The sequence below is a fragment of the Sinohyriopsis cumingii genome, chromosome 4, assembly GCF_028554795.1.
Source record: "Sinohyriopsis cumingii isolate HCF-2022 chromosome 4, ASM2855479v2, whole genome shotgun sequence".
NCBI lineage: Eukaryota > Metazoa > Mollusca > Bivalvia > Unionida > Unionidae > Sinohyriopsis > Sinohyriopsis cumingii.
Genome location: NC_142964.1, coordinates 18471718 through 18498869, shown reverse-complemented (window position 1 = coordinate 18498869; position 27152 = coordinate 18471718). Strand labels below are relative to the sequence as shown.

The 27152-nt window shown below is 35.6% G+C and overlaps 1 protein-coding gene across 5 annotated transcripts in view; it reads right to left on the bottom strand.

Annotated features, from left to right (window-relative positions):
* Window positions 1–27152, bottom strand: part of LOC149800705 (uncharacterized) — a 133764-nt gene that overhangs the window by 11589 nt on the left and 95023 nt on the right. For all 5 annotated transcript variants that reach the window (XM_089954748.1, XM_089954747.1, XM_089954746.1 and 2 more), the window contains 4 exons: window positions 21499–21579; window positions 20021–20234; window positions 10243–10386; window positions 2220–2305 (listed from right to left, as the gene is read on the bottom strand). In XM_089954748.1, the coding sequence (XP_089810874.1) occupies window positions 2220–2305; window positions 10243–10386; window positions 20021–20234; window positions 21499–21579 (525 nt within the window). The remainder of the gene's footprint in view (window positions 1–2219; window positions 2306–10242; window positions 10387–20020; window positions 20235–21498; window positions 21580–27152) is intronic.

The window sequence follows — 27152 nt, the reverse complement described above, 5'->3', positions numbered from 1 at the left end:
TTCCTATCCTTGAAGTAGCCAATTAATGAATCTCAAATGAAATCTTTTTGAATCAATACCATTCGATTTCTGTTGATGAATGATGTTATGTATATTTGATTTAATTTAATTGTTTATTTGTTAGTTTTATTTTTTTTAAAATTCCATTACATTCTATTGTAATGTAATTTTATTTACTGGATTTGTCATTTTCCAAAAATTCAGTTTGACCTGACTGTTTTTCATAAACAACTAATAACAGAAACTTTGTATCTAATGCTGACCTAGTTCTGACCTTGATTCAGAATCAGTAAGAGATGAAGTAAACAACCTTTTAAAAAAAATCTTTCCCAGAGTAAAATCATAGGTTTTAGTTAAGGCCATTCTAGGAGTACATGATGTTAGGCATGTAAAAACCTTCTATCTTGTTCTAGAAACATGATGATGTGACCCTCATATGGGAATCTGTTTAGTGTCTTAAATTAGTGTGTAACTGTTTTCTATAGAGAATTTGGGCAGTTGGGTTTTAAACCATTGACACTTTAAGGTGTTTTGTTATGACCAGTTTGAGTTGAATTTTTAAATTTTCTTCAAATTATTTGGATTCCAAGAGATTATTTTTCCCTGGAAATAATTGTGCTCTAAATTAATTCTTCGAGAAAGACAGTGATCAAAATTTGCTCAGAATTTAAACACTGGAATATTATTTTCTGTGATTCAACAAAGAACTATTGACACATCAGTACAAAGCTGACCACAGCATACGTCGTCTTCCATTTTGGATTCCATCAGGATTCGAACTCAGTTTCATTAGGACATTTTATTACAGGGACTTCTATGTTTTTTAATTCTTCGATTATTTTTGGATTTGATTCGTAGAACCATAAGTTCTTTTTTTTCTTCATTTTTACCTTGTTTTTCTAGGGAAATAATTTATTTGTTAAATTTTACAAAGCTTGTTGTGTTTACTCTTTTCTTGTTGCGTTTTGTAAGAGCCTAAGCATAACAATGATAAATACACTGCAAAATCTTGGTTGAAAATGTATTTAATTACTTTGATAAGATTAAGACACAGTTGCTGGAAGGCATACATACATGTTAAAAGTGTGCTTTAATGAATTAGTAAATACCTCAAATGCAAAAGACAGCACAAAATTTCACATATTTGGGTCTGAACATTACACATGCTCATAAACAAATGCCATCAATGACATCAAGTTTTAATAAGAATGTGGAAGGATTTGATGACTTCACTAATAATGGAAATGAAGAAGTGAAGAAAAAGGCTTGTTGTTGTTGTTTTGGGGCTTAACGCCATTTTTCAGCACACGATAGGCTATACATGGCGGCCAGTATTAATGGTGGAGGAAGAACCCGGGAAAACCCCGGAAAGAACCACTGACCCACGAGAAGCTACTGGCAAGCTTTCTCACATACCCACATTGGCTGAATCCTAGACTCGAACCGCCGCAGACAGAGGTGAGATGGCAGTGATCCGTAACGGAGAGCGCTTTAGACCACTCGGCCACTCGGGGCCCCAAAAAGGCTTGTGACAGCTGTTTAATTAACCTGAATCTGAAGAGACAATTCCAAATTCTGAAGATTTGTTATATTATACTGCCATTCATGGTCCATTTTTAGTGACAGTGGGATCACTGAAATTGACAGTGGTATATTCCCAATCATGGTCCCATTTTTAGTGACACTGGCATCACTGAAATTGACAGTGGTATACTCCCAATCATGGTCCCATATTTAATGACAGTGGGATGAATGAGAATTAACAGTGGTATATTCCCAGTCATGGTCCCACATTTAGTGACAGTGGGATGAATGAGAATTAACAGTGGTATATTCCCAGTCATGGTCCCACATTTAGTGACAGTGGGATGAATGAGAATTAACAGTGGTATATTCCCAATCATGGTCCAATATGTAGTGACAGTGGGATGAATGAGAATCAACAATGACATACTTTCAATCTTGGTCCCATATTTAGTGACAGTGGGATGAATAAGAATTGACAATGACATACTTCCAATCATGGTCCTATATATATTGACAGTGGAATGAATGAGAATTGACAGATGCATATTTTAAAGCATAAGATAACTCCTACATCTTCTAAGACCTTTAGTATCACAGCTACAGTCAGCCTCTTGGTATCACCTTGGTTACCATTCTCAACAGTGTATGATAATAATAAATGAGAACTGACTGACACATATTTCAAAACATACCACAACAATTCCATTGTCTAAGACCTTGAGCACCACACCTACAGCATCTGGGCTCCCACCTTGATTATCGTACTGCCAATCTTTTCCTGAGATATAAAATATAGATAAGATAAGAATTATTGATGTCCAACTCCATGACCCATAGATCTCAATCAATATGTTGATGCTTTTTAAAAAATAAAATCCATTTTTTCTAGTAAAATCTATTGGTTTACAAATTCTTACCAAATCTTATGGTTGTAAGTAACAGAAATGAGTGAAAACCAACAAGTTTTGTAAAATTCAACAAATAATTTATTTCCTGAGAATACAAAATGAAAATTTAAAAAGAAATTACTATAACGTGATTTAAATTCCAAACAGTAATAAGAATAAGAGTTTCATCACAAGTCCAAAAGTATAGAGTATTCTGAATGAATTCCAGTAGTGTTTCAAATGAATTCAAATATTAAATGTGCTGATGTGCCAGTAGTCTGGAAGTGTCTATGTGCTGATGTGCCAGTAGCCTGAAATAGTGTTGATGTCCTGATGTGCCAGTAGTCTGGAAGTGTCAGTGTGCTGATGTGCCAGTAGTCTGGAAGTGTCGATGTACTGATGTGCCAGTAGTTTGGAAGTGTCAATGTGCTGATGTGCCAGTAGTCTGGAAGTGTCGATGATCTGATGTGCCAATAGTCTGGAAGTGTCGATGTGCTGATGTACCAGTAGTCTGGAAGTGTCGATGTGCTGATGTGCCAGTAGTCTGGAAGTGGCGATGTGCTGATGTGCCAGTAGCCTGAAATAGTGTCGATGTGCTGATGTGCCAGTAGTCTGCAATAGTGTCGATGTGCTTACAGGAATGAAGAATTTCTGTCTACATTATCCTCATATAAACCCATAATTTGCAATATGAAGATCAGGATGAGGGTTAAAAGTTGATTTCTAGAACATTCTAAGTTGTCAACAATATTCTGTCAATTACTAAGACTCTAGTAAAGACATGGCATTCAACAGGTACACCATGAATTCCTGAGGAAAATAAAAATGCCCTTAATTCAAACTCAAGTAAACATGTTCACCAGCAAATAATAATACCCGTAATATATAATCTAAACTCATAGACAAGTGTTAGCTATATTAACTACTGTTTGGATCTCTCACTTTCTGACATGTTTCTTAAGTGCCATCTGCCCATTTATCAGGACTATAAATTACCCATCAATGCGTGCCTATGTTTGTAAACAATAATGTCATGCTCCTCATGATGACAAGAATACTTTCTGTATTAACTCTCAGTACTTGAAGCAAAAACTGGAGTCAATAGGCATTAAGGGACTATTGCAGAAAATCCATTTTCTGTGAATGAACTGTTTCAGTGATCTTGGCATCACATACACATTTTGCTGCCTGCAAGTTCTTGGACATCATTTGCTTTCACATGTTTCTAATACAATCACCTGTACTCTGTAATGTACATACTTCTTGTGAGTTGAACACATATATAAGGATAATATCTGAACCACATTCTAGGCCTAAATTTTACATTGCAACATGTCTTGATCTTCCAAATCAACTGCAACAATGTACATGATACAAAGGAGAAATGTCTTCAATGTTTCATATTCCATCTCATTTATATATGGCTAATGAAACACTGTACATGAAGTCTACTTCAACAGAAGAGTCATGTGGTAATGCAGTGCACTTTTCAGAAAGTGGGAACAAATTTCAATGACATAAACATGGTATCTACCAGTAACACTATGAGCTATTCGACTGGAATTGCAACAGGGTGTGTTGACCTAGACTACAAGATCTGCTTTTAACACCAAACTGTTGTTGTTGTTGTTGTAGGGTTTAACGCCATTTTTCAGCACACGATTGGCTATACATGGCGGCCAGTATTAATGGTGGAGGAAGAACCTGGGAAAACTCGGAAAGAACCACCGACCCACAAGAAGTTACTGGCAAGCTTTCTCACATACCCACATTAGCCGAATCTGAGACTCGAACCCACACAGACAGAGGTGAGATGGCAGTGATCCGTAACGGAGAGCGCGTTAGACCACTCGGCCACTCGGGGGCCCCACACCAAACTGTAATAAACTACTTTCAAGACCAATGTTTCTATAGCAGTTAAATGCATGTAATAAAAAACAACAAAATCCAAAAGCAGGAAGCCAGGTTTGTTACATCCATTGTGACTATAGCTTGGGCGCTTTCACTTCAATGTTGCACTGGTTGTTTTGGAAACCATTAAACTGAAATTGACTGGAAAATACCTTCATTTGTGGGGTCCTGAGTGGCCGGGTGGTCTAAAGCGCTCACCGTTCCGGATCACTGCCATCTCATCTCTGTCTGCGTGGGTTCGAGTCCAAGGCTCGGCTAGCGTGGGTACGTGGGAAAGCCTGCCAGTAGCTTCTCATGGGTCGGTGGTTCTTCCCTAGGTTTTCCAGGGTTCTTCCTCCACCAGTTATACTGGCCACCAGGTATAGCCTATCTTGTGCTGAAAAATGGCGTTAAACCATAGAACATCAACATCAACAACCTTCATTTGTTCTACAAAGGTTTAAAACAAAAAGCAAATTATCCTGCTACAATTTAATCAACCAAAAGAACCTGTAGAAATCAGGTTGAATATGCATAATACCTTACACAATAACAGATAGTTAGCTTTTCCCAAAAAACGATACATTTATTACCACAAATTTCTATTACAATTGATCAATCTTCAAAAAGCCAGTTGATAACTTTTCAAAAATGAGTATGTGCCCATTTTGTCTAATGTGAGTTTTATTTTAAAGGTTGAAGTCATGCAGTGCAAATACTTCAACACATCACTCTAATCAAGAGGAAGACATCAGCTACTTTTCATTAAAATTCAATGCCTTCTAACTTTGGGATAGGTGCTGCCACTTCTGCAGCTAATGCAGGGATGAAGGGTCAGATGTCATATGTTAGACCACAATTCATATGTTAGACCACAATTCATATGTTAGACCACAATTCATATGTTCCTTATAACATTTCCTCAGATGTAAGCATTCACATTCATTCTGCAGATGTATTCCTCTCAGATGTGAGAATTCATATTCATTCTACGAGTATATTCATCTCAGATGTGAGAATTCATATTCATTCTATGGGTATATTCATCTCTGATGTGAGAATTCATATTCATTTTCTATGGATGTATTCCTCTCAGATGTGAGAATTCATACTAATTATATAGGTATATTCATCTCGGATGTGAGAATTCATATTCATTCTATGGATGTATTCCTCTCCGATGTGAGAATTCATACTAATTATATAGGTATATTCATTTCAGATGTGAGAATTCATATTCATTCTATGGATGTATTCCTCTCAGATGTGAGAATTCATACTAATTATTTAGGTATATTCATTTCAGATGTGAGAATTCATATTCATTCTATGGATGTATTCCTCTCAGATGTGAGAATTCATACTAATTATATAGGTATATTCATTTCAGATGTGAGAATTCATATTCATTCTATGGATGTATTCCTCTCAGATGTGAGAATTCATACTAATTATATAGGTATATATATAGGTATATTCATTTCAGATGTGAGAATTCATACTAATTATATAGGTATATTCATTTCAGATGTGAGAATTCATTCTAAGGATGCGATTTGTCTGGAGGATGCGTACAATTCTCCATAGTGCTAAGTCTCAGGGTTACTAGATCATTGTAGAGTTCTTCCTATGTAGCAGTGGTCATCTGATTCTTTTGCATTCCACACTGTTCTGTACACCCTTAGCACATGTACTCCCTTTTTCACATCATGTTTTATGCAGCAGTGATCATTAGATTCCTTTGCATTCCACAGTCTTCTATACACCAAAGGTGTGTTTTTCTCTTGTTTTACATCATGCTGTATGTAAATTTAGGTACTCATTACTCCTGTACCACCTAATTTTTTGCATATCTGATTTTTATATTTCATTTCAATGTTACATTTGTTTATGGGGCCTCGAGTGGCCAAGTGGTCTAAAGCGCTCTCCGTTATGGATCACTGCCATCTTACCTCTGTCTGCGTGGGTTTGAGTCTCGGATTCAGCTGATGTGAGTATGTGAGAAAGCTTGCCAGTAGCTTCTTGTGGGTTGGTGGTTCTTTCCGGGGTTTTCACAGGTTCTTCCTCCACCATTAATACTGGCCGCCATGTATAGCCTATTGTGTGCTGAAATATGGCATTAAATCCTACAACAACAACAACAACCTTTGTTTATGGTGACATGGTCACACTCTGTGATGTTTTTGTACTTAATTTCATAACATCCTTCAGTTCTACCTCCTCCATTTAGTGGGATTGGCATCTAGTTTTACACGCACAAATAAATACTACTTTTGGGCTGGACTCTGAACAGTGAATATGTGCTGATTTCTAGCTTCTAGCTGATGCTACACAAAGTGGACAAGCAACCATATGACTGTCCTCTGGAGAAGAGTCTACCTCTCACCTACACAACACTGAGAACGTCTTCTCGATTTCCTTCATAGCTACCAGCACCTAATCTATTCATTCAACAAGCTGTCGGACCACCAGAACATTCTTTAGAACTTCCCAATACAAATGTGTGCTGTGCCATTTGCAAATGCTAAGAACTATATGGACTGAGAGATACCATAAGTACATTAATGTGCACTCCATAGACTTAGCAACACAGAGATGGACGAAAGAGCCTGTGCTTAGCCATATATGGACATTACATATATCATTTTTCTAATACCATTATATCATTTGAATATTTCAGAGACTTAACATGTATCTATGAACATACTTAAAAATTTCATTTCTCACACTGATCATTCTCAGCTTATCGTCTTTTAGTGGTCATACCATTTATGCATTACATATATTCCATATTTATGCATCATAGATTATTATGCTGTTCAAAGTTTAATTTTACAGGGAGTTTCCCCAAGTCACCCTTCTTGCTATCATTCCAATATGCTGCAGATATCCTGGGTTTTCTAGGCCCTTTGCTGTATGTCTTTCTTAGAGTACCATATATATCTTGAGCAGGTTCAAGCTCTTCTGTGGGTGTCTGCCTATCAATCCTGTCATTACCAGCCAGTTAATGTAATAGCTTGTAACTAATTTTAGAGCTGTTGTCCTGTGGAGTCACTATGACGATTGGTAGAGGAGAGTCATTCAAGCACTACAACTCTATTGTTTACATTCATGCTACAAACTTGGCAAGTTGGTAGGGAGGTGCTTCTGTTTAATCTAATGTTACTCTGAAAATGAAAATGCCACCTACAATACTGCCTTTCACTATGTCATACTTGGGATATTTCTTGCACAGTGTGTTACTTCAGCTGTTCTGTCCCATTGTCAGTTTCATGCATTCACAACTTTTGCCTTCAAGTCCCCAATTCTTCCTTCTCTGAGTACTTTAATGTTTCAAACCAGTATGCTCACACACATTGCATCAGCTTCCTTCAGTGTATGTTTGGTGTATCAGGTGCTGTTTTTATCATGGCAATCTTCGGACTCAGATACTTGTATCCATATATGCCTTGTATCAAACCTGTTGTGGCACCATATACAAGTACTGGACACTCTGCACATCTGTGCTAACCCATCTCTTCTGAGGTGTTTTGTGTAGACAAATTCGGTACTTGGCTGGTGAAGTTTGCCATGAAGATGTTTGCCCCATTTTTACTTGTACATAACACCGTAGGCTTTCCCACTTTTTAAATCCTAAAGGGACAACAGCTGCTATGCATCTATTCTCTTTGAGCATTCACTTCATTCCAGTCCATTTTATTCGCCCAAGAATCTAATGTCCACAATTAAATGGTGCATATTCAAATTAAAGCCACTGAGTCAAGTCCACACAGTTGGCGAGTAACACATTTTGTATAATAAATTCTATGTATGGCATATTTGATGGGTAATTGATGTTGTATAACAAATTCTATGTATGACATATCTGATGGGTAATTGATGTTGTATACCACATTCTATGTATGACATATCTGATGGGTAACTGATGTTGTATAACAAATTCTATGTATGACATATCTGATGGGTAATTGATGTTGTATAACAAATTCTATGTATGACATTTTTGATCAGTGATTGATGTTGTACACTAAATTCTAATATATTTCATAAATAATACATTTTTTACACTTAATTCCATGAATAACATATTTCATGGGTAATAGATGATGTATACTAAATATTAATGTAAGACAAAAGTGTACCAAGTTAGAGATGAGGTCACCTGATATTGGGGGTTAATTATACATTAGAGTGCCTTAACACCTGCTTTTGGGTTAATTATGTATCAGTCTCTTTCCATCTGATACTGGGGTTAATTATACACCAGAGTACATTTCCACCTGACACCTGGGTTAATTATGTATCAGAGTGCCTTATACCAGATACTGGGGTTAATTATGTATCAGAGTGCCTTATACCAGATACTTGGGTTAATTATGTCTCAGAGTGCCTTATACCAGATACTGGGGTTAATTATGTCTCAGAGTGCCTTATACCAGATACTTGGGTTAATTATGTCTCAGAGTGCCTTATACCAGATACTGGGGTTAATTATGTATCAGAGTGCCTTATACCAGATATTTGGGTTAATTATGTTATCAAAGTGCATTCCACCTGATACTGGGGTTAATTATACATCAGAGTGCCTTTCCATTTGACATTGGGGTTATTTATATATCATAGTGACTTACACCTGATATGTATCAGAGTGCCTTATACCTGATACTAGGGTTAATTATACATCAGTGTGCATTCCACATGGTACTGGGCTAATTATGTATCAGACTGGATTTATGCAATATGAACTGAGACTAGTTCTAACATACAGTATTCCCTGACTATAATTATACGTCAAAGTGCTTTTTCCTCCAACCATGTTATAGATAAGGTCAGCTGATACTGGGGTCAATTTTGCATCAGATTGCAATTCCATCTGCCATGTTAAACACATGTTCAGCTAATACTGGGGTCAATTATACATCAGAGTGCATTTCCATCTGCTATATAATAGATAAGGTTAGCTGATACTGGGGTTCATTATACATCAGAGTGTGCATTTCCATCTGCCATATAATAGATAAGGTCAGCTGATACTGGGGTCAATTATACATCTTGCTAATACTACATGATGCAATATGACCAAGACTATACTTGCCTAATAAATGGACTGTTTTATACTAAGCACATCTTCAAAATTTCCAAGGGCTAATAAATTGTGATTGTTACTTGCCCATTCAACTTCTTACATTCGCTGCATAAGCACCATCAAGCCATAAATGGCAAAATGCATGTTTTTAATATGATAATATTCTTTCATCTAAAAAAGGAATGCATCACATATAATAACAGCATGCTGCATGCAAATCTCTATCTATAATTTCTGAGATGGAAATTAACCTATCATGTAGTATATAAAATGTAACATTTTGCAACATGAAAATCTACATAAAATTTGTTGCTTGGCTATGTGAAAACACTTGCCCTGGGTAATGAGCAATGGAAATTAAAACAAACATGAGAAAGCACCCTATAGTAAGGGATGACTGTATGCTCTTCAAAATTAAACACACCTTTATCTACAATATTAACAAGAATGTTTTTCTAATTTGTGGCTTAAGAAGGTTTTTTTTCTACTTATAATTATGCTATCCTTATTATTCTCTGTTAGTCACATAGAAACTTTAAAGTCAGTTAGTCAAATAGAAACTTCAATGTCAGTTAATCGCATAGAAACTTCAAAGTCAGTTAGTCACAAGAAACTTCAAAGTTAGTTAGTCACATAGAAACTTCAAAGTCAATTAGTCACATAGAAACTTCAACGTCAATTAGTCACACAGAAACTTCAATGTCAATTAGTCACATAGAAACTTCAAAGTCAGTCACATAGAAATTTCAAAGTCAGTTAGTCACACAAAAACTTCAAAGTCAGTTAGTCACAAGAAACTTTAAAGTCTGTTAGCCACATAGGAACTTCAAAGTCAGCATAAAATTGACAGACCTCGCTTTACATGGCAACCAGTTAAAATCAGGTCATCAAAGTTCAGTAAGCGGGGCTCATCCACAATAATAACATCATATTTCCCCATGTCACCATAGCGATATACTCCCGAAATTCCATTCCTGTCCCACTCAACATAGACATCTAAAAATAAAAACAGTATTTACATTACAGAGCTAAATAAATGACTATTCAAAAACTATAAAATAAGGAGTGCAAAATGTCTATACAAAATACAATACAATAAAAACCAGGTGTGTAAAATGTCTATACTAAATGATGGCAAAACAAGGTGTGTAAAATGTCTATACTAAATATGGCAATACTCTAATAAAAACAAGGTGTGTAAAATGTCTATACTAAATGATGGCAGAACAAGATGTGTAAAATGTCTATACTAAATATGGCAATACTCTAATAAAAACAAGGTGTGTAAAATGTCTATACTAAATGATGGCAAAACAAGGTGTGTAAAATGTCTATACTAAATATGGCAATACTCTAATAAAAACAAGGTGTGTAAAATGTCTATACTAAATGATGGCAAAACAAGGTGTGTAAAATGTCTATACTAAATATGGCAATACTCTAATAAAAACAAGGTGTGTAAAATGTCTATACTAAATGACAGCAGAACAAGGTGTATAAAATGTATATACTAAAAGATTGCAATACTCTAATAAAAACAAGGTGTGTAAAATGTCTATTCTAAATGATGGCAGAACAAGGTGTGTAAAATGTCTATACTAAATGATGGCAGAACAAGGTGTATAAAATGTATATACTAAATGATGGCAATACTCTAATAAAAACAAGGTGTGTAAAATGTCTATTCTAAATGATGGCAGAACAAGATGTGTAAAATGTCTATACTAAATGATGGCAGAACAAGGTGTGTAAAATGTCTATACTAAATGATGGCAGAACAAGATGTGTAAAATGTCTATACTAAATGATGGCAGAACAAGATGTGTAAAATGTCTATACTAAATGAAGGCAGAACAAGGTGTGTAAAATGTATTTACTAAATGGTGGCAATACTCTAATAAAAACAAGGTGTGTAAAATGTCTATACTAAATGATGGCAAATAAGGAGCATAAAATGTCTATACTAAATGATGGCAAATAAGGAGTTTAAAATTTTATATGAAATGATGGCAAAAAAAGGAGCATAAAATGTCGATATGAAATGATCGCAAAACAAGGTTTGTAAAATGTTTATACTAAATGATGGAAAAACAAGGTGTGTAAAATGTCTATACTAAATGATGGCAGAACAAGGTGTGTAAAATGTATATACTAAATGGTGGCAATACTCTAATAAAAACAAGGTGTGTAAATTGTCTATACTAAATGATGGCAAATAAGGAGCATAAAATGTCTATACTAAATGATGGCAAATAAGGAGTGTAAAATTTTATATGAAATTATGGCAAAATAAGGAGCATAAAATGTCGATATGAAATGATCGCAAAAAAAAGGTGTGTAAAATGTCTATACTAAATGATGGGAAAACAAGGTGTGTAAAATGTCTATACCAAATGATGGCAAAATAATGTGTGTAAAATGTCTATACTAAATGATGGCAAAACAAGGTATGTAAAATGTCTATACTAAATGATGGCAAAACAAGGTGTGTAAAATGTCTATACTAAATATGGCAATACTCTAATAAGAACAAGGTGTGTAAAATGTCTATACTAAATGATGGCAAAATAATATGAATAAAATGTCTATACTAAATGATGGCAATACTCTAATAAGAACAAGGTGTGTAAAATGTCTATACTGAATGATGGCAGAACAAGGTGTGTAAAATGTCTATACTAAATGATGGCAGAACAAGGTGTGTAAAATGTCTATACTAAATGATGGCAGAACAAGATGTGTAAAATGTCTATACTAAATATGGCAATACTCTAATAAAAACAAGATGTGTAAAATGTCTATACTAAATGATGGCAGAACAAGGTGTGTAAAATGTCTATACTAAATGATGGCAATACTCTAATAAGAACAAGGTGTGTAAAATGTCTATACTAAATGATGGCAAAACAAGGTGTGTAAAATGTCTGAACTAAATGATGGCAAAACAAGGTGTATAAAAAATGTCTATACTAAATGATGGCAAAACAAGGTGTGTAAAATGTCTGAACTAAATGATGGCAAAACAAGGTGTATAAAAAATGTCTATACTAAATGATGGCAAAACAAGGTGTGTAAAATGTCTGAACTAAATGATGGCAAAACAAGGTGTGTAAAATGTCTATACTAAATGATGGCAAAACAAGGTGTGTAAAATGTCTATACTAAATGATGGAAAAACAAGGTGTGTAAAATGTCTATACTAAATATGGCAATACTCTAATAAGAACAAGGTGTGCAAAATGTCTATACTAAATGATGGCAAAATAATGTGTGTAAAATGTCTATACTAAATGATGGCAGAACAAGGTGTGTAAAATGTCTATACTAAATATGGCAATACTCTAATAAGAACAAGGTGTGTAAAATGTCTATACTAAATGATGGCAAAACAAGGTGTGTAAAATGTCATCACTAAATGATGGCAAAACAAGGTGTGTAAAATGTCTATATTAAATGATGGAAAAACAAGGTGTGTAAAATGTCTATACTAAATGATGGCAATACTTAAATAAATTGTACTGTTCAGTTTACTCTTCTCATTAAACAATTCAACATTACAAGGGTCTCTACGGAGGTTTATGGCTTTAGACTTGCAGAGAAAAGAAAATGAAACAGATGTGGATCTCTGATACCTCAGAGTAGGGGAGAGTATAGTAATGTAACCATATAAGTTTATTTCTCACACTCAAAGTATGGGAGTGTAGTACTGCAGCCATAAAAGGGTATTTCTCACACTCAGAGTAGGGTAGTGTAGTTATGCAACCATAAATGGATATTTCTCACACTCAAAGTAGAGGAGTGTAGTAATGCAACCATATAATGGTATTTCTCACACTCAAAGTAGGGGAGTGTGTAGTAATGCAACCATATAATGGTATTTCTCACACTCAAAGTAGAGGAGTGTGTAGTAATGCAACCATATAATGGTATTTCTCACACTCAAAGTAGGGGAGTGTGTAGTAATGCAACCATATAATGGTATTTCTCACACTGAAAGTAGGGGAGTGTGTAGTAATGCAACCACATAATGGTAATTCTCACACTCAAAGTAAAGGAGTGTGTAGTAATGCAACCATATAATGAGTATTTCTCACACTCAAAGTAGAGGAGAGTGTAGTATTGCAACCATATAATGGGTAATTCTCACACTCAAAGTAAAGGAGTGTGTAGTAATGCAACCATATAATGAGTATTTCTCACACTCAGAGTAGAGGAGAGTGTAGTAATGCAACCATATAATGGGTAATTCTCACACTCAGAGTAAAGGAGTGTGTAGTAATGCAACCATATAATGAGTATTTCTCACACTCAAAGTAGAGGAGAGTGTAGTAATGCAACCATATAAGGTATTTACTGGATATTATAAGTTATAATCAATACAGATCAAGGAAGAAATTATAATATTTAAATTGGCAAATTCTGAAAGGATTTTGGGGAGGGGCAAGCTCAATCAAAGACCACAAAACTGCCTTTTCTCCATTTAAAACAAATTCTTGCCATAAAGTATTGTATAGCTGCTTACTAACTACAGACATTAAATTGAAAAAAAAAACATGACTCATATAACTAAAATGCAAACCATTACTGATAGGTACTAGACACATGACTATAGACATAGAATGCAAACCATGACTGATAGGCACTAGACACATGACTATAGACAAAGAATGCAAACCATGACTGATAGGCACTAGACACATGACTATAGACAAAGAATGCAAACCATGACTGATAGGCACTAGACACAAGACTATAGACAAAGAATGCAAACCATGACTGATAGGCACTAGACACACGACTATAGACAAAGAATGCAAACCATGACTGACAGGCACTAGACACATGACTATAGACAAAGAATGCAAACCATTACTGATAGGCACTAAAATCTTATAACATTTATTTTGTGGAAAAACCATCAATGTTGAGCCTCAAGTTATTTTTATTGTTCTACTAGTAAAGTACTGATTCCACTGTAAGTAATTATGATGCTACTTTTGATCCTTGAGGAAATCTCAGAGTGCAGACTCAGGAATTTTAAGTTTACTACAAAATCTGGATCTCACTTCTCCATAATTAACCATATCTGTAAAATAAAGCTTGATACTCATTTTGCTTGGTTTCCTTGCTATCTTTGAACACATTTGTGAATGAGTAGGCTAACTAACGGTAGTTGAATTATACAATAAAAGTTAAAAAAGTGTTCTGTTGATCTATTGATATGAGTTTTGGCCAAAATTTCTGTGAAATCTCACCAGAATTTCAATGAAAGTTTTGGTCAGAATTTTTTTGAAATCTTACCAATATTTCTGTGAAACTTTAGTGAAAATCTCACCAAGCTTTCAGTGAAATGAAAAAAAAAGACTTAATGATGCCATCATGGATTAGGTTTTATATGCAAGAAAGAAAATGAGGACAAGAAAAACCTAAACTTTATTTGATAATGTCTGTCAAAATAAAACGTATGATCCAGTTTAAAAATTATTGTGAATATTTATCATTGATTCCCAAAAATGTTTAAGCATAATTAGGCAGTTTAATAGAAATTTGACACAGATTTTTTATTGGATGATTTTTATGTGGACATTTTAGGAAAGAAACTTTGGGCTGATTTTTATTTCAGGTGGAAATTTCAAGCAAGATTTTTTCAGGTAGAATCTTATTTCAGGCAGAAATCTTAGATGGATTTTTTTTGTTTAAGCGGAATCTTAGGACAACTAATCTACATATTTCAACTGAAATTCTGCCAGAAATCCACCCAAAGTCCACTTGAAATTCGCCTAAGCTTCTTTAAGTTTATGGTTAGGCAGAAAATGCTTAGAAACCTCAGCCTTAAGTCCACTGCAAAATTTTTTTAAAGGATTTCAGGCAGAAATCTTAAATGGAATCTTTATTTCAGCAGAATATTAGGACAATTAATTTACATTTTTCACCTGAATTTATCTGAATTCCGCTTGAAATCTGCCTAAAAACCCTTAATATGAGTAGTTATGATTTAGGCAAATAGCACTCAAAAACCCTGTCTGAAATCTTCCTTAAGTCCGCCTGGAAAATTTCGTATGGGCCTTTTGCACCACAGGTAAATGTTCCTCCAGAACAAATTGAGCCTTTTAGCATGAAAGATTTCTGATAAAAACTGTAAAAGTGTAATCGGATCTTCATCCCATGGCATGGATAATTACAGTTAGAGAACAGTTTCAGATGCAGAGGTTCGGTTACACCAGTATATGCTGGTTTTTGTCAGTAAAATTTGGCCTCTGTACCGGAAAAAGATGAGGCTATCAGTTTCATCTACCAACAAACTGTTAAACCTGTTTTATATCTTGAAAATTAACTGTTTCAGCATCAAAGTCTGTAAGAAACCAAACTTATTCTTTACATACAGCTGTAGATCCATATCCCTGCCGACTTTGATCGGTGATTGTCGGCAACAACACAGCACCATTAGGAGAGTCAGCTTTTATCTTTGATGGATTGCAAGGGTTTGATATTTAATTCAAGATGAAACAATCCAAATTAAAGCACTCCTCCTTCTGTTTCATAGACATTCATCTAACAAGTCACTTTCTGGTTGATTCCATTTGCGTTCAATAACCTGTAATCATGGCACAGTGATTGAGAAGTTCATTTTTAAAAAATACTAATGATAAATCTATGCCAGTTTCCAGTACAAATGCTGCAGAAAAGATGATCATAATGTTCCAGTTTCAAAGGATTACTAATCAAAGGCATTTTTACCATATATGGCACATATTTCAAATTCAAGGGCAGAGAAATCAAGAACTACTACAAAGAAATTAAGCAAAAGGAGTTTCCATTTCAATGGGTAACTAAATATTTCAACTCCATACATCAGGGCAACTACATATTTCAACTCCATACATCAGAGTTGACATTAAAGCAGTAGCAAAACCATTACTGGTATTTTCTGAGCTGTGAAATAAATGCTTGAACATCAAGATATTTCTTTGTTAACTTTAAATGAATACCATTGGTGCTTTTATTTACTCTTGTTCGAAACAAATGAATACCGGTAAGCACATGTTTGTTTGTTTGGGGGCTGGCTTGGTTTGTATTTTGCTGGTTTCTATTTATAAATGACTGAAAGTCATGTGATCAAGACATCTGAAGCTGAAGGCTTTTACTCATAACAAGCCAATAAACTAAGCATTTTATGCAATGCATGGAAACACTATAACTATTTACTTTATAAGTAAACTCTGAACCAAAGTTTTTAATTGTTTTTGGATGAAGTTGGTGACTGACAGTGTCAATAATGAAATGGGGTTACACTACAATTTGTTCCACACAGCATCACAAATTTTATCCTATCTCTAACTTGGTAAATTTTCAGGTTGGCATCATCAAATGTAACCTAATTCATTTTAAATACTTTGTGTGAAATGAATAGGTATTTTTTTAGCTACATTTAATTATGTTTAACCAATAATTTACCAAGTTACAGATAGGATAAAATTTGCAATGCTGTGTGGAACAAACTATAGTGTCATGGTGTTGACTGTCCATTATAAAAACACAGCTACTGTAAAGGTCTGAAACTAATTTATGCCATTGTATTACTCTAAAGTATTGTTTACAATGTAATTTTCTCCACCCAATCAAGTGATAAACCATGCACTGACAAGACTGTTTGTGCCAGTAAAATTTGGTCTTGTACCAATTTCTTCTATCTTTGATGGTACAAGGTACTGGTAATAGTGCAACCCTAGTGGAAGTGTTGCTCACATGCAATGTCTGTGGTGACTGTCCTAACTTAGTGTTTGTGGTGACTGTCCTAACTTAGTGTTTGTGGTGGCTGTCCTAACTTAGTGTGTTTGTGGTGACTGTCCTTACTTAATGTGTTTGTGGTGACTGTCCTAACTTAGTTTTGTGGTGACTGTCCTAACTTAGTGTTTGTGGTGACTGTCCTTACTTAGTGTGTTTGTGGTGACTGTCCTAACTTAGTGTATTTGTGGTGACTGTCCTAACTTTGTTTGTGGTGACTGTCCTTACTTAGTGTGTTTGTGGTGACTGTCCTAAATTAGTGTATTTGTGGTGACTGTCCTAACTTATTGTGTTTGTGGTGACTGTCCTAACTTTGGGAGTTGCTATGTAAAGTATATTAATTGGTGTGGGTATAGTCCGAAATGTGGAACAGATAGCCAGTTTTATTCAGGACAAAATGTTCATATTGATATATCATACATCCCCCCTTTTGAAGGTAAATGAGATATGATTTCCCTTGATGCAACAGTTCAGTATTCACTACAGAGCTCGCACTGGTTCCTGCAGATGACCTTGAGATCAAGTACCCAGAATGGACAGGAATCATTACCAATATCTAATTACTGGTGGGCTTCATGAACAATACTGATCCAATATCCTGTCGGAAGAGCATGTAGATGGGTCCACCAAAAGAAGTGTATTGCTGATTTTGCCTGCCAATCACCAAAATAATGAGGAGGCAAAACTTACATGACAGGTGAACTAATTAAGCTCTTGAGAGCAGTTCAAATGGTGTCTTGTTCGGGCAAGTTAATACCCATGATAAATTCCACAATTGCAAGGGTCCAGTTTCATAGGCCAAGCAAAATCCAAATGAATAGAAAATCAAAAAGGTCTTGGTTTATCCAATATGCTCTACTCCATGATAGAGCAGTGTGATAGTGGTCGTAGAACAGTAGGTTTAATTGTGAATGATGCTAACAGCTTCTCATGGAAGAGCCATAGAAAGTTAACTATTGATGTACAGATGCCAACATTGGTATTAAGTGCTCTGTGCATTCCAATGAGATTTGATGTAGAAGCTAAATTTACCTTAATATGATTCATTATGGGCACGAACATTTCCCTGAAAATATAGCTTCCACATCAAATATATTACCTTATAATGGATTCATTAAGGGTACAACCATTTCCTTGCAAATTTAGCTTTTACATCAAATATATTATCGTATAATGATTCATTAAGGGTACAACTATTTCCTTGAAAATCATTATAAGGTAATATATTTCGTGTGGAAGGTAATGTACCATTATCAGGAACTGTATCCAATGGGATGGTTGGATTTGCAAAGAAATGGTTGTACTCCTAAGGTATCATTATTTGGTGATGTATCATATGGGATGCTTGGACTTGCAAGGCAGTACATGTACCCTTATTGTATCATTATCAGGTAATGTTTCTGATGTGAAGGCTGGATTTGCAGTATTCCTAATGTATCCTTATCAGGTAAAGTATCTGATAGGATGTCTGGATTTACAACAAAATGGCTCCACTCCTAATGTATTATAGTCAGCAAATGTATCTGACATGAAGACAGCATTTGCAAAATGACGTACTCCTATTTTATTCTGGTCACCTAATGTATCTGTTGTGATGGATGAATTTGTATGAAAATGGGTGTCCCCCAATGCATTTTTTAAATCAGATAATGGACCTGATGGGACAGCTGAATTTGCAAGGAAATGTTTGTACCCCTAATGTATCAATGTAAAAATATGTACATGACAGGATGGCTGGATTTGCAAGGAAATGGGTGTACCCCTAAAGTATCATTGTAAGGTAATATATTTGACAGGATGGCAAAATTTGCAAGGAAATGATTATGACTGAATTATTAGGTAATGTATCTGATGGGAGGGATGTTTCAATTATGGGTTAGGCTGTGCCCCTAGGGTATCATTATCAGGTAATGTATCTGATGGGAGGGATGTGTCAATTATGGGTTAGGCTGTGCCCCTAGGGTATCATTATCAGGTAATGTATCTGATGGGAGGGATGTCAATTTAAATGGGTTAGACTGTGCCCCTAGGGTATCATTATCAGGTAATGAGTCTGATGGGAGGGATATCTGGATTTAAATGGGTTAGACTATGCCCCTAGAGTATCATTATCAGGTAATGTATCTGATGGGAGGGATGTTTCAATTTAAATGGGTTAGACTATGCCCCTAGAGTATCATTATCAGGTAATGTATCTGATGGGAGGGATGTTTCAATTTAAATGGGTTAGACTATGCCCCTAGAGTATCATTATCAGGTAATGTATCTGATGGGAGGGATGTTTCAATTTAAATGGGTTAGACTATGCCCCTAGAGTATCATTATCAGGTAATGTATCTGATGGGAGGGATGTTTCAATTTAAATGGGTTAGACTGTGCCCCTAGGGTATCATTATTAGGTAATGTATCTGATGGAAGGGATATTTGGATTTAAATGGGTTAGACTATTCCCCATGGGTATCATTATCAGGTAACGTATCTGATTGGATGGCAGTATTAACAAGGAAATGGTTGTACCAGTAATGAATCATTATGTATTGTATCTGAAGTGTGAAGGTTTATTTTGCAAGGAAATGGTTGTACTCCTAATGTATTCTTATCAGCTAATGTGTCTTATGGGATGGTTGGATTTGAAAGGAAATGACTGACTCCTAATGTATTCTTATCAGGTAATGTATCTTATGGGATGGTTGGATTTGAAAGAAAATGGTTGTCCTTCTAAAGTATTATTAACAGGTAAATTATCTGAAAAAGAAACTGAAAATGCCACTCTCAAAAAGATGGCAAAACATTATATAATGAATTTTTAATTAGGTTAAAATCATAGTTTTCTGGACTGGCTTACGTCTCTTGTCTTTGTGATGACCACAGATAGTCCCCGGACCATCTTCATCCTGAAGGTCTTTGTCCCAGTCAGGACCACGTCGAACTCTTGTTCCTAGGGGAGGTAACTTGACATCTGGGTCATCAAACTCACGATGGTACTTCCCCATTGCATCTCCTCTTGCAACAAATAGGCCCTCAGCATTTGCGTCTTTGGCAATTTCAAAAACCTCATCCTGAAATGTACAGAAAAATAAGACGTGAACACTCATAAATTATTATCTTAAAGACCATGTAACAATGCTAGGGTTACATATTTACATGTAATTATTATCCTACAGCCCAAATAACAATGCTATGGTTACATATTTACATGTAATTATCATCCTACAGCCCAAATAACAATGCTAGGGTTACACATTTATACATAATTATGTTATAGCTCACATAACAATGTAATGGTTACACATTTACTTGCAATTATTATCTTGGACCACACTTAACAATGCAAGGGTTACACATTTACATGTAATTATTCCCCAATCTGAAAGTGCTAGTCAAAGGAATATATGCTGTATGAAATATAAATTCTATAAAACAAAGTCAATTTTTTTACACAAAATTAATATGCATATTAATATTGTAAACTAAGACAGATTTCAATCATGAATATGTACAGCTTTTTTGTACAAAATATTTTTTTAATAAAATAAAATTTTCATAAATTTAGAAATGAAGGACAAATTGCTATCAAGTCAACAACTGTTGATATGCCTCTTCCTTATGACACATAATAATGTGCAGCTTCGCACTTCTTGGCCTATGTTTGCAATTAATAAAAAATCCAAAACAATTATTCTGTAAACAAAATTTACTCAATACAGTCAACATGTTTAAACAAATCAAGACATCAAGACAAAACACACTAATTAAATTCAATGATTATGTTTTGATGACTTTAATGTAAATTTTCAATGCTGGTAATATGTATTTTGGTGGTAGCTAATATGTAATTCTTCTGACTGCTAATAGGTAATTGTTGTGACTGCTAACAGGTAATTGTTGTAACAGCTAGTAAGTAATTGTAATTGTTGTAACAGCTAGTAAGTAATTGTTGTGACTGCTAATAGGTAATTGATGTGACTGCTAGTAAGTAATTGTGACTGTTATTATGTAATTGCTGTGACTGCTAATAGGTAATTGTTGTAACAGCTAGCAAGTAATTGCTGTGACTGCTAATAGGTAATTCTTGTGACTGCTCATAAGTAATTGTTGTAACAGCTAATAGGTACTTGTTGTGACTGCTAATCAGTAATTGTTGTGACTGCTAATCAGTAATTATTGTGACTGCTAATAGGTATTTATTGTGATTGCTAATAGGTAATTATCATGACTGCTAATAGGTAATTGTTGTGACTGCTAATAAGTAATTGTTGTGACTGTGACTGCTAATAGGTAATTGTTATGACTGCTAACAGGTAATTGTGACAGTTAAATTACCCTATCTTCATCTGACAAGCTGGCCATCCAACTCTCTGGGTGTAAACACTGCAAGTCTGTATCACAATTAAGTTCAAACATCTGAAACATACAATAAATAATCTAACCACCTGTGAACAAAGCAATTAAAAATACATGGAAAAAAATATCAATCATGTCATCTTATGAGAACTACTACTACCTCACAAATCCTTCCCTCCCAGATTCTATTTTGAACTAAGAGAGCTAAAACTTCTCTTCTGACCTATGTGGCAGATGGGCTCAGTGATCTCCCCTTATGAATAAGAATTGGTGGCAATATCTAAGAAACTCTCAGCTGGTACTGGAGCAGAAGGCATGCTGTCTATGGATGTAACTGCAGGGAGGCTGGGAGGTGTAAATACATTACTCAATCATAATAAATTAGAAGAATAGGTAAGAGGAGGTATATCTCATTACCCTGGACTTAAAAAAATGCATACCTTTATTTTATGTTCCTATTGACATGGCTACCAGGCCTACAACATTGTATACCAATTCAGGGCACTTCATTGGGACTCAACATTAGCCCCTGGGTCTTCACTCATCTGATAAATCGAGTAATGGCTCATGTCCAGACCATTTCTATGGCAGCAACATCAAGTTACCTGCAGAAAAATCAGGTGAGTTATATCTAAAAATGACATGCTAACCCTTGTTACATTGCTCATCAGCCTGGGCTTCTCGTCAACAAGGAAATATCCGATCTAGTACCATCTCAACAATTTGTTCACCTAGGTATGGAGTTCAATACACAGGCAACATTGTTAATCTCCCTCAGGATCAGCCATTGAAAATAAGGACCATGTTACTTCTTTACTTTCGAGGAATATTCTATCTGCACAGGAATTCCTTTGCCTTCTAGGCTTGTTCAATCCACAGCAGAAATCATTATCCTAGCTCACCTTTTTATGTGTCCATTGCAAATGATTCTTCTGTCCCAGTGGAAGCCAAAAAGTTTGTCCACTGGTCAAGCCTATCCCAATCTGCACACATTTGCAAACCAACTGCAAAATTGGGTAATCCATCTTCACTCACAATTGGTGTAGCTCTGCATGTAGAGCCATCTGAGATTACAGTCCATACCAAGGAAGGTACAGAAGGCTAGGGAGCCCACCTTCTACCATCCTTACAGGAAGCCAGCAGTGGATGGTCTCCTTAGAAACACCATCTGTATATCCTCTTCTGGAGATGAATACCATTGTGAGAGCCTTTCATTGGTTGCAGAAATCTCATTCTATCTGACACAACTATGGTATTGACTTTTCTCAGTCAACAAGGATGAACTAAGTAGTCAGACGATTGCAACATGGTGTGGGACTTTCTAAGGTGGTGTTTTCAATAACAAATCCATATACATGTTAACCATATCCAAGGATGCCTAAATGTACTGGCCAATTCTTTGTCTCGGAACAATCAACTAATACAGACAGAATGGTCTCTGCATCTCTCTCCATTTTCATTCAGTAATGTACTCTGTGTGTGAGACTGACCATTGGTGGACATTATGAACCAACTTCAAGGGTATCTCTGGTCCACCCTTCTTCCAAGACCTGTTTCCTCATGGCGTTGGAAACTGCAGGTAGAGTATGTGTGTGTATGATTAGGATTTTTAACGTAACTTTAAAAAAATTTCAGTCGTATCGCTATGATGTCTGCAGTGTGGCAGTTTATAGTGACGTCTAGCACTGGGGCATCATGCCACAGACATACAGCATGATGTCCCTCCCAGTCACATTATCCTGACATCAGGCTGACCAGTCCTAACACTAACCTCTTGATGCTGAGCACCTAGCAAGGCAGCTGTTAGTACCATTTTTGTAAGTCTTTGGTATGACTTGGCCGAGGTTCGAACCCACGACCTCCCGCGTCCTAGGCAGATGCTGTAACCACTAGGCCAACTGCAGGAAGAATTAGTGAAATACATGCCCTATCAGCCGCATGAATCAAATGCATTTTCCACAAGATGGGTCAGTCTCACTCATGCTGGAATCCTCTTTCATTGCAAGAATTGGCTTCCTTCCATGGGTAACCAGACTTTTATCATGAAACTTCTGTCTTGTCTGGACACATCAAATGAAGGCCATCAACAAGACCCAGTTTCAGGCCTTGAAGTGGTTCCTTAATTAAACAGCCATTGTGTCAAGGCAGGTAACACCCCTTTCTACTTTTCAAGATGGGACAGGAGGATATATCAACACAGACTATCACATCAAGATTAAGTGGGTTATTCGCTCAGTATATAGAAAAGTAACCCCAACTCACATGAACTTATTAATACATATTTCAGCTAACAATGTTTGAGCAGTTGCCACCAGCCTAGTATTCAACTGGAATTTTCGCTAACCATCATCATTCAGGGACGGAGATTGGAGTCCACATTTCTGAGTTTTTATCTTTGAAATCTGTTATACCAAAGGGCCCAGTTTGATTAGGGAGGACTTATATCTGCAGCTCAACAGGTCACCATTCCAGGTTGATCAACAGCTTCTTAAGATGCGACTTCACGACTTCTGCTAGAATGGGTGGGGGGATTATTCCCAATTTGGAGCTGCCCTTGACAGATGGAGTCCCCTCCAGTCGAGTTTACCAAGGAGCATAAATGAATTGATTGAGGGCACTTAGGTCGATGACCAGAGGCAGAGTGCCTTTGCCTTTGTGACGAAGAAAAGTCTGGGATAAAACCCCAGAGAAATGTCTGAATAAACGAATGGACTGTCTTGGTACTATATTCACTCTGGGTTGTGAGAAGTGTGGACATCGCTGAGTTGAGCATTGATAGAACAGTTTTCAGAGGTTTGTGTCCTATGCCCTTGGGTGTTTTTGTTGATTTCATTTACTATCCCTGTATCGACACTGTGGCTGCAGGGGAGAGAAAATGGCCCCCTTGGTGACTTTTTTGAAGACTTCTTCAATCTGGCCTTTAAAATGATTGTGCTCTTAACCATGGCCTTTTGCTGGTTCTTCAGGAAGAGCAGGCAGAAAGCACAGAGTCTCGTTCCTCCAACTGTAAACATATAGTTGTGGATACAGCGGCTCTGTTAAGTACTCAGGTCATTCTTGAGACTGATTCCCATACATGCCCTGAGGTATTCATTGTGGGAGGGGAGAAGCCATGTTCTGAGTGTTGGAAGATAACTATAGAGATGATATCCACCATCTAAGCCATGGCAACAATATAGAACACTAACTGCCGAGTGTCATCAAAGGCCATCTGGTATGTGGGTTCAACATGTCCCTGCACATCTGCAAAAGTCAGGTTCGACATACTGCAAACCCTGCTAACAGTGACTGAGCCAGTAATATTAATGTTTTGGCCCTCTGTGATCCCCAGTATGTGTGGTCCAGGCTGGTCACAATGTAATATAGGCCATCTATGTGGGAGGATACCGTTAGGATCATCAGCTTGGGATGGGTTACAAGAAGTTGATCCACATAACCTGTTTGGAGGTCTGCTGAATCAGAAGGATCTTGGATATTTGTTAGCTCTGTCCCTCAGTAATCCACAATAGGAATGAAGTAAAACTCCATGGAGTCAAAGTAGAGGGAGTTGACTATAATACTGAGTCCTGTGGTGGTGACTTGGGGGTCAGAGCTGTTTCAAAGCTTGTTCATGCCCGGCACTTCGTGGCTGAAGGGTAAGAGTTGATATATCTCTCATGCTCTCAATTCCACCAGAAATCCTCACACTGTTAAAAAGTTAGCATGCAGACTGGTGACATCTTTGTCATGAGCTGTGTGTTTCTGCTCCTTGCTCATAGTTCTAATCTTTAAGACAAATAGAGCAAAATGTATAAAACTGTAGCCCTGCACCTGTCTTTAGAATGCAATGTTGGTGCTGAGCTCAGTCTTAAAAAGTTGACTCAGAAATTGATAAAAGGCAGTCTAATAATGCAATGAAGACTTCAGGTAAAATATAATGACAATACCACCTGTCAGGAGGTTGAGTATAAACCTGTGGGCCTGCACATGTTATGTTTGAATACAGTGTTGGTGCAGAGCTATACCAAATGATGGTTAACTGGAAACAAAGTGATAGCAGATGATCGGAATTACAATGCTACCTGTAAGGAACGTCAAGGATGGCATGTACAGGTAGAATCATTGAAGCATGGCATTCCAATGCCAAGGATGCTGTGGTAAAGGAAAATCACCTGTTATGTACCAGAAATGATGGAATTATACATATATAAGGAGTTTCTTAAAGGCATAAAGACATGCACACATATAAATATTGTGTCCCAAACCTATCTTGTAATTAAAATTTCAAAATGCTCATTTTTGTTGCTGCAGGTATAACTTCTTTATGAACACAAAATCAAGTGTCAGCATAACATAACCTGAAATCCTATATTTTCATATGTGAAAACAAGAGCCTATATTCTTCAAATGCAAAACTATAAGAACGAAAATTATTTGCCAACAATTTTCTATATTTAAAACATATATATATATATACACACCAAATTTTGTATGAATGCATAATTAGAGCTGTATGTGTTGGTTAGAAGTATTAATAACATATTTAAATTTCAAAAACTGTTTAACTGTTATCTTTTTGTACTGAATCATTTATAAGTTCAAAAACTTATCTTTTTGTACTGAATTATTTATAATTGCAATAACTGTTTAACTGTTATCTTTTTGTACTGGATCATTTATAATTTCAATAACTGTCAGTTATCTTTTTGTACTGAATCATTTATAATTTCAATAACTGTTAGCTATCTTTTTGTACTAATCATTTATAATTTCAATCACTGTTAGTTATCTTTTTGTACTGAATCATTTATAATTTCAATAACTGTTAGTTATCTTTTTGTACTGAATCATTTATAATTTCAATAACTGTTAGTTATCTTTTTATACTGAATCATTTATAATTTCAATAACTGTTAGTTATCTTTTATACTGAATCATTTATAATTTCAATAACTGTTAGTTATCTTTTTATACTGAATCATTTATAATTTCAATAACTGTTAGTTATCTTTTTGGACTGAATCATTTATAATTTCAATAAGTTGTCCAAAATCTTTCTATAGAAAGCATGCAAAATCACTAGTGTGCTGACACAAGGCATCACATTTATAAAAAGTCACATCTATGGAAAAATATTACTAAGCTAGAAAACTGAAACATTGTTTGAAAACTCTTCTTTTGAAATAATAATAAATAAAAAAGCTTCTGCCAGACCCAGGTTTGAAATAATAATATATCAAAAAGCTTCTACCAAACCCAGGTTTGAAATATTAAAAAGGCAAAAAGTTTATACCAGACCCAGGTTTGAAATAACGATAAATTAAAAAGCTTCTACCAAATCCAGGTTTGAAATATAAAAAAATCAAAAAGTTTCTACCAGACCCAGGTTTGAAATAATAATAAATAAAAAAGCTTCTGCCAGGCCCAGGTTTGAAATAATAATAAATTAAAAAGCTTCTACTAGACCCAGGTCTGAAATAATAATAAATCGAAAAGCTTCTACCAAACCCAGGTTTGATATACATGCTTGCATCCAAACTTTTATTTCAATGAAAACTTGGATTTCTGCTAGATGAATAGTGAACAGTTTGCCCAAATAAATACATCCAACCTCCAATGCAACCCAACTATGCCATTAAATAAGTATCGAGCAA